At 49.6% G+C, this 13,386-nt stretch overlaps 2 protein-coding genes across 2 annotated transcripts; both read right to left on the bottom strand.

Moving 5' to 3' along the window:
- Nucleotides 1-33: 33 nt before the first annotated feature.
- Nucleotides 34-6,170, bottom strand: LOC133345738 (synaptogyrin-3-like). The gene is made up of 4 exons (XM_061556710.1): nt 6,030-6,170; nt 2,709-2,946; nt 1,551-1,693; nt 34-1,026 (listed from the first exon to the last, which is right to left on the bottom strand). The coding sequence occupies exons 1-4, from the start codon at nt 6,123-6,125 to the stop codon at nt 865-867; spliced, it is 639 nt and encodes a 212-aa protein (XP_061412694.1). The 5' UTR covers nt 6,126-6,170; the 3' UTR covers nt 34-864.
- A 1,900-nt stretch (nt 6,171-8,070) lies between these two features.
- Nucleotides 8,071-13,308, bottom strand: LOC133347827 (lysophospholipid acyltransferase 7-like). Its single transcript, XM_061560485.1, is given in 7 exon segments — nt 8,071-9,606; nt 10,484-10,507; nt 10,509-10,661; nt 11,671-11,722; nt 11,725-11,781; nt 11,784-12,077; nt 13,302-13,308. Coding segments are annotated over 7 exon segments (948 nt in total). The 3' UTR covers nt 8,071-9,245.
- Nucleotides 13,309-13,386: the final 78 nt, after the last annotated feature.

The raw sequence follows: 13,386 nt of genomic DNA on the forward strand, positions 1-13,386 counted from the left end.
CAATCACTCGAGCAGTCAAAGGTTGAAATAAACCTGACTCGCGCATTCAGTAACTTTAATTACAAGTCTTGGCACCTGATAAAACAAACATTAAATGAAATATTAACTGTTGAAGTCGGCAAGAACATTAGGTCAGTCCTGAGCCTGGGCAGACAAAACAACGCATTCACTCTGCCGCTGCCCGCATTACAAACTCGTCCTTAAATTGCACAAGGTTCTAATTATGCCCTGAAGAGTTTCCCCAAAGAGATGGTCCCTTTCAGGAATAACAGTACTGTACAGCATGGGTAAATTCAAACATTTCAATGTAATATGAAATACATGGCAACGTTGGCCTCTATGCACAAGTGAGGAGCAGCTAGAAAGTAAAGTTAATTCCCAAACCCAATGAAATAGAATGGTCACCTCCGAAATGTGAACAGGGAGACTGTCAATCCTTATCAATAATAACCTGAGCTGACCTTCAAACTGGTGACAGCCCACGGATAAACCTTGACTTGTAGAGAGCAAACCAATGCTCACTTTGTAACCGGCTTTTCCACTGGAAACATCTGCCTCGCGTCTTATGTCTCACAATTTTGCAAGTCCACTTTGCTCGGGTAATCCCCATAGGACTTGCGAATCAGCTGTGGGTTATCTTTTTCCCGTGGCGATTGGTCCCATTGGACGTGCATGCACACCCCCATTCAGCCACCCATCCCCTCCCCATATTAGTAAAATGTACAATGAAAGCCAGTACCAAGTTAATAGGGACTCGCAACAAAAATGTCAGCTGTTCATTGTAAAATGAGAAGCGTTGTGAGCTCATAACCTAAGAAACCGTGCGATGAGAGGGTACAGGGTTCGCGGGATTCGCTGGGGGCCCTACTGCGACATGCCAGCGCTGCCCAGGTCACGCGAGAAGGGTGGCGCTTGGTACGAGTCCGAGTCCGGGAGTTGTGCAGCGGCGGGGCTGGGGTCCGTGTACTCTTCTCCAAAGTGGGCGCCCAAGCGGTACTTCTGGAAGACGAAGATCGTGAGCCCGACCTGGACACAATCAAGTACACAATTGGGTTGGGCTATGCTTTTTCAAGCCAACATCTACATGTAATTTTGCAGAAGCCTGGCTAAAAGCACGCAACCTATTGAAAGCAGGCCACACGGCTGGGCGAGAATCTGGGTTGAGCCCACAGGATGGTGAACATGCCGGCCTAATTTTATGCATCATGGGAACATCGGCTGCTCTGTGTATGAACTTCTTTCGCACCACACATAGCCAACCGTGCTAATCGGATGTGCAGGGGAAGAACAAACTAAAACTAATTCTAGATTTGAAGCTTTCGTGACTGCAAGGATTCACACTCTTAGGTTTATTCGGTAAAGTCACGTAGGTAAAAAATATGATTATAATTAATAAAAGTAATAGAAATATTATTTTATTTCTATTATTACTTTTATAAATTTTATTTTTTACCTACGTGACTTTACCGAAAAAACCTAAGAGTATGAAACTAAAACTACCCCCTGCGTGTGGTTGGTGCACGGGGCAGGTGGAGTGGGGTTGGCATTACCCAGGTCGGGATGGAGAAGAAGGAGAAGGCAATGGCAGCACGAGCGCTCCCCCCCACAATGTCCATCCAGGATGCGAAGGCGGTCTTGCTCCATTGGTTCGTCAGGAAACAGAAGCAGACGAACCACAAGAATGCCCAGAGCCCTGCAGCATGGGTCACACGGCACAGCTGTCGTAGCACTCGGCGCAAAAGCGTGCAAAACACATTCCTGCGGAGGGAGCTGGTAGGAACGTCGGGTTGCTCGGTCAATGGCCAGGGTCAACGGCGGCGTGGTGTATTCTGCAAATATGCCCGACTGTGAGGGCGGGCACAAGCCGGCGTGAGTAGGTTAAACGTTGAGTTTTATCAGGGCACCACGGGGTGACCAGCCCCTCCCCACCCAGCCCCACCCCTCCCACCCAGCCCCACCCCTCCCACCCAGCTCCACCCAGCCCCACCCAGCCCCACCCTCCCCACCCAGCCCCACCCAGCCCCACCCTCCCCACCCACCCAGCCCCACCCTCCCCACCCACCCAGCCCCTCCCTGCACGACGGACACAATAATCCCCTGGGGGCTGGTGTAACCAGGAGGTTCCCACCAGTATAATATAGAACCCATAGGAGCGGGCACACACAGGTGGTGCCGCTTGGCAGACTAAGTGTGAATGAGGTCCCAACCTCGCGGTTCCCAAATATGATTTGACAAGTGGTGATTCATGACTCCCATACTGCCGAGTGTGCTACACCTCGGCTCCAGCCTTTGGAGAAGGATAATGCTACTTCCTTCACCCTTAAAATCACTGAGAAGTGTGGCATTGCCAAGTGCAACCCCTCGGCCTCCCTGAGCCTCAGATGCTCGGGTTGAAGGACACCAAACCCAGAAATATGTTTCAATCGGGACAACTCCAGTATTATGTAAACCCAGACATGATGAGTGCATCCGGGATTGTTCATTCCTGCCACCGGAAACACGCAACGATCGATCCGCAAATACGAAGGAGACATCACAGTGATACACTCCGCTGCTCCTGACGCGGTTATCTGGTTTGACCACCTGGAATGTGAAATTGTAGTTGTTGCTCCACATCTACATCAGCCGTACGAAAGAAGACCAGACGCCAATTCGTGGCTCAAACCCGGACACTTTGGCAAAGCCTGACTCGTAACCCTGACTCTCACCAGAGAGGCCCAGTTCTCCTAGCACCGCGACCTTGCGGTGCTGCACGCTGCTGATGTCGGCGAAGCGCAAGTCGAGCACGAGGAAGGCGAGGGCCGAGACGGCCGAGAGGATGGCCGTGGCAGTGGCCAGGCCGCACGCGTGCTCATTGGCGTTGTAGACGCAGTGCAGCGTGGAGCTAAAAGGGTGGTTGATGTGGCCCTCGCCCACGATGCAGCCAAACACCACGATGGCAAACACCTGCAGGGCACACAGGGGCTGTAAGGGCCGTGTTCACACACGGAATGTATGGCTCCTGTGCAATAACGACCCTCAATATATTTTCATGTTTCTAAAAATTTTGTTTTATTTTACTCTGATTTTAAAAGTAATTTGCCTTAAATAACTTTTGTTTCAGGAAATGTATTTTATTTAACGTTGATTTATGTTTGTGCACTGTTTTGGGTGTATCTTGTAACGCAGTTGTTTTCTTTGATTTCTAATTGCTTCATCGATGGCCTTGTTCTTATGTTGTTGGGTTTTTAACGTCTCGGACCCAGACCATACTTCTAAATGAAACTCCTCCTGCTCTCTTGAGTTCCCTCTCACCTGATTACACGAAATAAACTTGAAACAATTCTAGATTTGAAGCTTTCGTGACTGCAAGGATTCATACTTTTTAGGTTTTCGGTAAAGTCACGTAGGTAAAAAATAAAATTAATAAAAGTAAAATAAAAATCACGACGTTTCGGAGGCAACACAAGCTTCCGTCTTCAGGTGGAACCGTCACAGCACGATTGCTGTATCAAGTAAAGAGAAATTCCAAAAGACCCGACCTTGTATCGTGGCATCTCTTGAGGAAGGCCAGCGTCTCGAGAAGCTGTGACTTCTTGTCTTGTCTGTTAAAAACTCTAACAGATAGGTGGAATTCCTCCCCGTAGAGGGTATACAAGAAGTCACAGCTTCTCGCGACGCTGGCCTTCAAGAGATGCCGCGATAAAAGGTCGGGTCTCTTGGAATTTCTCTTTACTTGATACAGCAATCGTGCTGTGACGGTTCCACCTGAAGACGGAAGCTTGTGTTGCCTCCGAAACGTCGTGATTTTACTTTTATTTTATTTTTTACCTACGTGACTTTACCAAAAAAACCTAAGAGTGGGAAACTTGAAACATTCAGGAGCGCAATGGATACGACGTTCGGTCACATTACAGGGTAGCTACAGTTTCCGGGATGGACTTAATAACGTGGTTTACAGGAAGTGAGAGGCAATAAGGGTTGGGGGGATCACTAAGGGTTGGGGTAAAGCCACGGGCTCTGAAACGTTCCAAGCCACCATACTTGAGGAAATATCGCAAATGAAATTCGATGAGAAATAACGAGCGGAAGACAGAGAATCTCTGTGGCTGTACGATGACATAAGACCGCATTTTTTTGGACACAATGTGAAAAAAAATACAATTCACTTTGGGTCAGCGTTTATATTGAGGGATCTGAGTTGATGGGCAGGGGTCGGGAACCTTTTTGCCTGGGAGAGCCATAAAAGCCAAATATTTCTAAATATATTTCATTGAGAGCCATATAGTATTTTTAACGTATAATAAATTAAATATGTCTTACTTTTAATGCGACTTCTGGTGCTGCATGGTTTTGCTGATGGCCTTGTAGTCTGGTTCATACGTGGTGAGGTTGAGCTTCGTGCAGGCGTGACCCGTGAAATTTATCTTCAAAACTAATTTCTGTTTACTTTAAAATGACACAGTATTATTAAGCAATATCACAGGTATTTTAAAATCAGTTCCAAACTGATTTTTTTTTTCTTTTTTCAACTCAAAATTGTCTGGGAGCCATATGCCGTCACTGGAAGAGCCATACATGGCTCGCGAGCCATAGGTTCCCGACCGCTGGGTTAGGGCTTATGGTTTGGGTATATAGGTTAAGGTGTAGGCTTTGCGTTTCTGGTTAGGACTACGGTTCAAGGACCATACTCTTCGGTTCTTTCGGTAAAGTCACGTATTTTTTGTTTTAATTTGTTTTATTTCTACCTACGTGACTTTACCGAAAGAACCAAAGAGTATGGATTCCTGCAGTCACGAAAGCTTCAAATCAAGGTTTAGGGACCAGTTTGTACCTAAGACTGCGGCAACTGCCCCCTCTGTAGAAGAGTAATTTCAGTGTAAGCCTCGTGTTTTCTTTTTGGTTTCCGGACGAATTTCCATTTATCCCAACTGACCAGCTCCCGCAGCGTTGTGATGGACTGCGTTGAATATTAGCAACGGGTGGAATCCGTCACGCGGAGTCGAATGCACAGCGACTGTTGTTGTTATGATAAAAATCTCCCGTCGCGTTTGGCAGTGGTTTCTGAACCAGCATTCGGCAGGACGCACCCTGGCCTTAAACATAAAAACAGATATACACATCGGCGACGCTTCAGGGAAACGGTACCTTGTGAATTGTACATAGGCCTGAGAATAAGAGTTGGAGACTAACCACACCCAATTGCATCGTCAGCACTCAACAACAACACTCACTACTCACCCAAACCTTCACCAACTCGCTCACCCAGCCTGACTGCAGTCTACACCACGATGCCTGCTGTGAAGTTACAATATCTCTATGCAAGGCCGTAATTATAATTTATAATAATCAAATATGCTCAAAATGTCCCCCCAATATATTGCTATAAATTTTTTTTTTTAAATAATTGCGATGCTATGTAAATAAAAACAATTTGCTAAACCTTGGCCACAACATCTGGACTTGTCTTCATAAAACAATGCATAGATTTCTGTTTATATGATGGTGGTTATGATTGTACTTTATGAATCCCTAATCTCTGCCATTACATACAATGAAACAAGAAAAGGTAAAATAAAGTAAAAACAGAGCAATGTAATACAATACACTATAAGATATTATTGTGAAAAATAGATACATAAATCCATCCCATGTGGTAGTGAATTTTTTAATATTTTAGGCAGAAAATTACTTTTCAAATTAACATTTTTCTTCTGGGATTGGGACCCCCAGAACCCCTGGAAGATTTGGTGCCCCCCAATGTTGACTCCATGGCTACGGCCTTGTCTCTATGGCCTCCCTATTTAAAGTTCCACGAAGAGCCCATTGCTCAAGCCGTCGTCAATTGCATATAGAGGTTTCCTCTTAGACCGCCCTGTGATTGAGTTGTCTTATTGGAGTCCATGCCAGAACGCATTCGCTGCATCCGAACAGCTAAGGGCCTCACCCACCAACACCAGCTCACTCACCCGGCGTGATCAACACCAGAATCACTCAGCCCCTCCAACACCCACTCACCTGACTCCTCACTCACCCCCTGCCTCACTCACCGTGCTGCAGATGCTCAGAATCGTCGTGGGACGTTTCACAAAAGCGACAAAATCAAAGTTGCTCCCCGCAGGCCCGGCACCATAGGCTCCCTCCATGGCTGCAGTCACCTGGTGACGTCACCGTGACCTCACAAGGTGCGGCTCCCCTCCACGTGTTCCACCCCCCTTCCTACCCCACCCCCCTTCCTACCCCACCCACCCCACTTCCTACCCCACCCACCCCACTTCCTACCCCACCCACCCCACTTCCTACCCCACCCACCCCACTTCCTACCCCACCCACCCCACTTCCTACCCCACCCACCCAACTTCCTACCCCACCCACCCAACTTCCTACCCCAACCCACCCCACTTCCTACCCCACCACCCCACTTCCTACCCCCCCACCCCACTTCCTACCCCCCCCACCCCACTTCCTACCCCCCCCACCCCACTTCCTACCCCCCCCACCCCACTTCCTACCCCCCTACCCCACTTCCTACCCCCCTCCCTCCCCACCCCATCCCCCTTCCTCCCCCACCCCCCCCTTCCTACCCCCCTTCCTACCCCCCTTCCTCTCCCACCCCTTCCTCCCCCACCCCCCTTCCTACCCTACCCCCCCCTTCCTACCCCACCCCCCCCTTCCTACCCCACCCCCCCTTCCTACCCCACCCTCCTTCCTCCCCCACCCTCCCTACCCCACCCTCCTTCCTACCCCACCCCCCTTCCTCCCCCACCCCCCTTCCTACCCCACCCTCCTTCCTCCCCCACCCCCCTTCCTCCCCCCACCCCCCTTCCTACCCCACCCCCTTCCTCCCCCACCCCCCCTTCCTCCCCCACCCCCCCTTCCTCCCCCACCCCCCCTTCCTCCCCCATCCCCTTCCTACCCCATCCCCTTCCTACCCCACCCCCACCTCCCTTCCTCCCCCATCCCCTTCCTCCCCAACCCCCCTCCCTACCTTCCTTCCTCCCCCACCCCCCTTCCATCACACGTCGTCACAAAAAGTCAGACCTCCACTCAAATATGACGTCACAAAGCTCTGCGCCACCCCCCAAAAAAAATAAAACATGCTTCCAATTGCTTTAAACTATTGTCATTGTAGTGCGTATTTAACGTGGCGATACACTGATGTTGTAGGAGGAAACATTTATTAAAAAGTATGTTTAATCAAGTAGAACGTGTTGTCTATATTTATTTAAAGTTGCGCATTTTCATGTGACGTCACATTTCTCAAACCCCCCCCCTCCTCGTCACACATCGTCACAAATGCCTGACCCCACCCCCTCCTAGGTGCGTGACGTCATTTATGGGCGTCCCCCAAGTGCGAGTGCAACAATTCCGCAGACACACTGCACGTGCAAACCTGCCCAGTAGCCTTGTACTGAATGCTGCTGGAACTCCGCACTCCTGGGAGAATGCCGTGTGGCTGATGGGATGTGTAAACATGGTTTTAGTGTCGCGGGACCAACAGCAGCATGTCCATCACACAACCGTGCAGAGCACACAGCACGAAGGGCTTTGGACGATGGCATCACGCGATCTTGTTGTGCTCAACATGTCGCATGCCGGTTTCATCATTGTCAGGACTCATCCTCGCAGTACAGCCATAATAGCTCACTGCACCTGGGCACAGATCAGGTACAGCCGAAGGGTGGGGGGTGGTGGGCAGACTGCGGCATGCATACCGTGCAGGAGAAATGTCTTGTGCAGGGGACATTGCGGAAACAAACCACACAGATATACATTGAGGCAGAACGGCGCGGTGACGAGACGCGTGGGCAAGTCATCTCTCTGGGTATCACACACAGACACACACAATTCTATCACCCCATATCACACACACACACCATGCCGTGACCCAATATGATACACACACCATGCCGTTACTCCAGATCATACACACACAATACTGTCACCCCATATCATAAACACAAACCATACTGTCACCTAATATCATACACACACACACACACCATGCCATCGCCTTAATTACTCGCAGCTCTTCGTGCTCACGCCCCCCTCACATTCTCCACTTAAACACGAGCTGTAGTCACATGCTCAGCTGGACGTCGTGTGCTCCTGTTTGCCGCCGATTTGAGAATCGCTTTCGCTGCCACCGCCCGGCAAGCCTCCCGTCACCACGCAAGGGCACCACACTCCTATTTTTATTTATTAGGAAAATGACAATTCCATGACATAAAACAGGTGATATTAACACAATTTCAGGTACAATATTCCCTAATTTGGTTTCCGAGGGACAAAGAATGGTCCTCCCTCCTCACTCCACACGCTCGGCATTAAAATTTTAATTACAGGGCCGCTAAGCACCCAGGGGTAGCCGCCGTCGCTCTAGGGATTCCGACTGGACCGAATTGCCACCGTGGCTCCCGGAAAGACATCACCACGGTCGGCGCCAACGACACGGATCGCACCATCAGCACCGACACCGTCAGCGACAGCAACGACACCGCCCGCACCGTCAGCACCGACCGCACCGTCAGCACAGTCCGTACTGATACCATCAGCACCGAGTGGAGTAACAGCTCGCATGGTGGTCCCGGGACAAATAGAAGCGTGTGCGGGTCCTGCTCGCACAACAAGTCGTTGTGTGGTTGGTTAGGAGTATAACTGTGTGGTTGTTGTGTAGTTGAGTAGGGGTATCACTGTGTGGTTATTGTGTGGTTGGGTAGGGGTATCACTGTGTGGTAATTGTGTTGGGTAGGGGTATAACTGTGTGGTTGTTGTGTAGTTGAGTAGGGGTATCACTGTGTGGTTATTGTGTGGTTGGGTAGGGGTATCACTGTGTGGTAATTGTGTTGGGTAGGGGTATCACTGTGTGGTTATTGTGTGGTTGGGTAGAGGTATCACTGTGGTAATTGTGTTGGGTAGGGGTATAACGGTGTGGTTGTTGTGTAGTTGAGTAGAGGTATCACTGTGTGGTTATTGTGTGGTTGGGTAGGGGTATCACCATGTGGTCACTCTGCTGTGGCCACTGTGGTGGTCACTGTGGTTGTCACTGTGTGATCGCTTTGTGGCAGTCAATGTGTGGTGGTCTCTGTGTGGTTGTCAATGTGGTGGTCTCTCTGTGGTTGTCAATGTGGTGGTCTCTGTGTGGTTGTCACTGTGGTGGTCTCTGTGTGGTTGTCAATGTGGTGGTCACTGTGTGGTTGTCAATGTGGTGGTCTCTGTGTGGTTGTCAATGTGGTGGTCACCGTGTTATGATCACTGTGTAGCGGTCACTCTGTGGTGGCCACTGCCACGCGCCGCACCGTCTTCGGGAGCAGGCAGAGCGCGTGGCCGAGCAGTGCGAACCCCAGCGTCACCACGTGCATCACGAAGTAGACGGAGCGCCAGTAGCGGACGGTCTCCTCGTAGCTCAGCAGGATGAAGCCCATGCACATGTAGTCGAACGCGCGCATCTTCAGGAACCAGTGAACCCAGTCGAAGAGCGGCGTGCGCGAGGGGGGCAGGCGGTCCCGTACCGCGCGCTCCATGGACGTCTCGGCCGCCAGGCACAGCGGGATGGTGAGGAAGCTCAGGTAGTAGCCGGGATGGATCCCGTGCCAGAACGCGCTGATCAGCATCGTAACCGCGCTCCTGCACGCGGGCACAGGCAAAGCCACGTGGCATCAGTTGCGTTGAACCTCAACCCACGTTCCAGACCACAACTGCGATGCTCTTGTTCATCAACGCAGATGCACGTTACCGAACCCGTGACCCGTCATGGGCTATGGCCGCCATTGCATCTTGAGATATTTCATTTTCGACGCGATACAAAGTGACGCTGCCCAGTAATGACTACAATAATTAAAGCAGAAGAAGGTAGTGGGGACACGTTAATAAGATGAACGCAAAGATGTGTGAAATAAACTCGGTTGAGTGTAATTTACCTCCATAAAGACAGGCGAAGCCAGTCTTTTCATTCACAATTGCCACGCTGCCATATGGATACAGAGGGCGTATTGCACTCTCTACGACAAATACACTAAAACCCGATTTGAAGCTTTCGTGACTGCAAGGATTCATACTCTTAGGTTTTTCGGTAAAGTCACGTAGGTAAAAAATTAAAATTAATAAAAGTAAAATAAAAAATCACGACGTTTCGGAAGTCTTTACTTGATACAGCTATCGTGCTGTGACGGTTCCAAGTAAGTTCTTTACTTGATACAGCAGTCGTGCTGTGACGGTTCCACCTGAAGACGGAAGCTTGTGTTGCCTCCGAAACGTCGGGATTTTTATTTTACTTTCATTAATTTTCATTTTATTTTTTATCTACGTGACTTTACCGAAAAAACCTAAGCGTACACTAAAACCCGGTTTTCCCAGCGTTATTCTGCATTGCCGATAACTCCAGTGCAATGCTGCGTCGCCGGCGCCTGCGGCCTACGCAACGCAGACGACGACACCTCGCCTGCGACGACTGCCTTTCGCATTTTTCATGTAAAGTGAAGGACGCGCGTGGCCGGACACGCACCGTAGGATGTACGATTGAACGGGGCCTCTTGTAGATGTACTGAGCCAGCCACCACTGCACCGTCATGTTCCAGTAGCGCATGCCGTCCTTCACGCGCACGCAGAAGTCCGTGCTGTAGTAGTCGATGTTCTTGATGCTCTCGTAGTCGTATTCCACGGTGCGGCTCTCCTGCTCATCACTGAGGAGACAGGCCAAAAAGGCAGTGAATCTTGCTGCTCAAAGGAACATCAGAGGAACGTCAAAGAAGCACCTTCTCCTGTATACAGCCCTGAGCCAGTGGTGGAAATTCCACATTCCTATGGCAGGGGTGAGTCTATACGTAGGGCAACCACTGCTGACTTTCCGACAAAGTGATGCCTTGACTTAAAACTTTCGTGACTGCAAGAATTAATATTCTTTGGGTCTTTCGGTAGAGTCACGTCATCAGGAGAAAAAAAGATGACTGCTTGCGTTGCGATCGAAACGGCGTAGCTTTTTGTTATTTTCTTTGAACCTATCTACGTGACTTTACCGAAAGACCCAAGAATATAAAGTGATACCTATTTATCAATCCCGCGGTGATTACAATGTATAAAAATGGCGTGCAAATGTGTTGAGGCTAATAGAATGACAAGATGGAATGAACAACACTGGATGTATGCGAAAGGCAGTACAAACCAGTGGTACAAATGAGACAACTGGGAAGGGAATTCTCGTGACTGCTTCGTGAAAAATGATCGATTCTCAAGGGGGTGAGTCCTTAAGATCGTACTCATGAGCCACAGATCACACATGGCTACAGCAATCGGTCTTGAGTCCACGGGCCAGAGCAGAAATCGGCACCACCTACAATCGCAAAGCTTGAGTTGTACCGATTATTTAAACGGCCTATAAGAGTGAATTATTTGATAACCACTCAATTCAAGTGGTTATCACATAATTCACCATCATTGGCCACAATGGAAATTTCAACGACTAAAGTTGCGCCACCGCAGGTGCAGCGACAAGTGGACTATCGAATAATAATGAATTCTATTATACAGCACTTTTCCCACGTTCAAAGCACTGAACAGTAAGCACTGGTCTGAATTCATAGACTGTCCCGCTTCTACTGCCCTGCCACCTTCCCCCGGTGCTCACAGGGGCTCCTCGTTCCCTATTCCCCGACTACCAGATCCCACTGGGTCTCGATCGATGCGCGCCGTCACCTGGACTTGAGAACCCACTGCATTGTGGGGCCCCCTCCCGAGCGTGCCTTGCCTCGCGCGGGTAGGCCCCGAGCCCCGCGGCCATGCAGGTGCACTCCGCCAGGATCCAGCCACGTAGAACCGCATGCGGAAAATAAAAAACATCGGCACCATGAAGAACAGGCGGTAGGGGAGGCCGCGCTCGTAGAAGTCGTCCTGCCGCGCCTCGTCCAGGTTGAAGAAGGCCGAGGCAAGGAGGAAGAACGCCCCGAGCATGGGCACGTGCTTCAGCCGTAGCAGCATGGGCTTCCAGCTGGGCACATGCGCTCCTTGCTGCTCCTGCACCCAGTCGTGGTACGTGCGAAAACCGGTAGAAGGGACCTGCAGCAGCAAAGAAGGAGTGCAGCCGTTAGGGCCCTGCAGGGCTCCTGGGATTCGCGTTGCACGACAGCGCAAGTGATCCGCACCGCAGCGCACCACACTATGGGGCAACGTACCACAGTGCATCGCACTACAGAACCTACGTGAGAGCGCACCCCACGACGATAATGGCTGAGAAGCCGAGTAACCACTCAGAGGGATAGTGGTAGAGCAGTGGAGAAGGTATAGTGGTAAAGCAGTCGAGAAGTTATTGTGGTAAGCAGTTGATAAGCTAAAAGCACATTGTAAGATTTGAAGTTGTGGAATGATATCGAGCCAATACAACAGCAAGTAAGATTAAAAAGACTCAAAGTGAGGGCTGCAGAATACATCTTGAAGGAAAGAGAGAAGACAGATTTGCCGACTGGAGAAGGAAGGGCATTACACTTTAGAGAGGGAAAAGAAGTTAACATTGACCCGAACTGTGCTTCAAGGTCATCTGCCCTGGATGACACAAGCTAAGAACAACAAGTCCATGATTCATTTTCTTAGGTTTTTTCGGTTAAGTCACGTAAGTAAAACATCAAAAAAAATAATAATAATAATATAAAATTATTTTGATGTTTTACTTACGTGACTTAACCGAAAAAACCTAAGAATATGAATCTTTGCAGTCATGAAAGCTTCAAATCTAGAATCCATGATTCATTATCGCGGCGAAGACGCGTCTTTTTACTTCGGAAGTTCAACAAAGGAGGACGAAATAATCGTTCGACACGTCGTCAAGACCCGACCACACCCGGCAAGTCACACGCTGCATCAACCACCTGGCTGCTGTATCATCACCCATCATCAAGCTGCTGTCTGCAATGTATGAGAGACAGTGTGTGTGTGTGTGTGCAACGACTGCACATTCGCCAGCACAGGAGATTCCGACACGTCCATTGTGTCACCTTCTCAATGCCAGCGCAATATTAACCGGGCTTCGTATCATGAAGGCCGATTGCCTTTGTCGTGTTGTTTGCCTCATCATGGCCATCATAGCATGCACTGGGTGCAGCCTTATTAGCCTAAATTCTGAGTTAAGTCATTGATTGATTTCGTTTTAATTAGATTTTTAACAAACAAGAGACTAGTTTGTACTAATGTGAATTAATCATACCACAGACAAACCAAACATTAAAACAAATGACAGATTCCAGAACGACAATTGCACACTGCACTACAGCACTCCACTCTGCACAATAATCTCCGTGCTGGACGGTGCACTCGGACGTGGGTGGTGCCGTTACCCGTCATGAAGCCGATGTAGCAGTAGGCATAGCAGAAGGTCTCCACAAGGCTGGGCTCGGACACAAGGTCTCTGGTCGAAATTTT

The sequence above is a fragment of the Lethenteron reissneri genome, chromosome 3 (assembly GCF_015708825.2).
Source record: "Lethenteron reissneri isolate LAM-NWPU_2019-01 chromosome 3, ASM1570882v1, whole genome shotgun sequence".
Lineage (NCBI taxonomy): Eukaryota > Metazoa > Chordata > Hyperoartia > Petromyzontiformes > Petromyzontidae > Lethenteron > Lethenteron reissneri.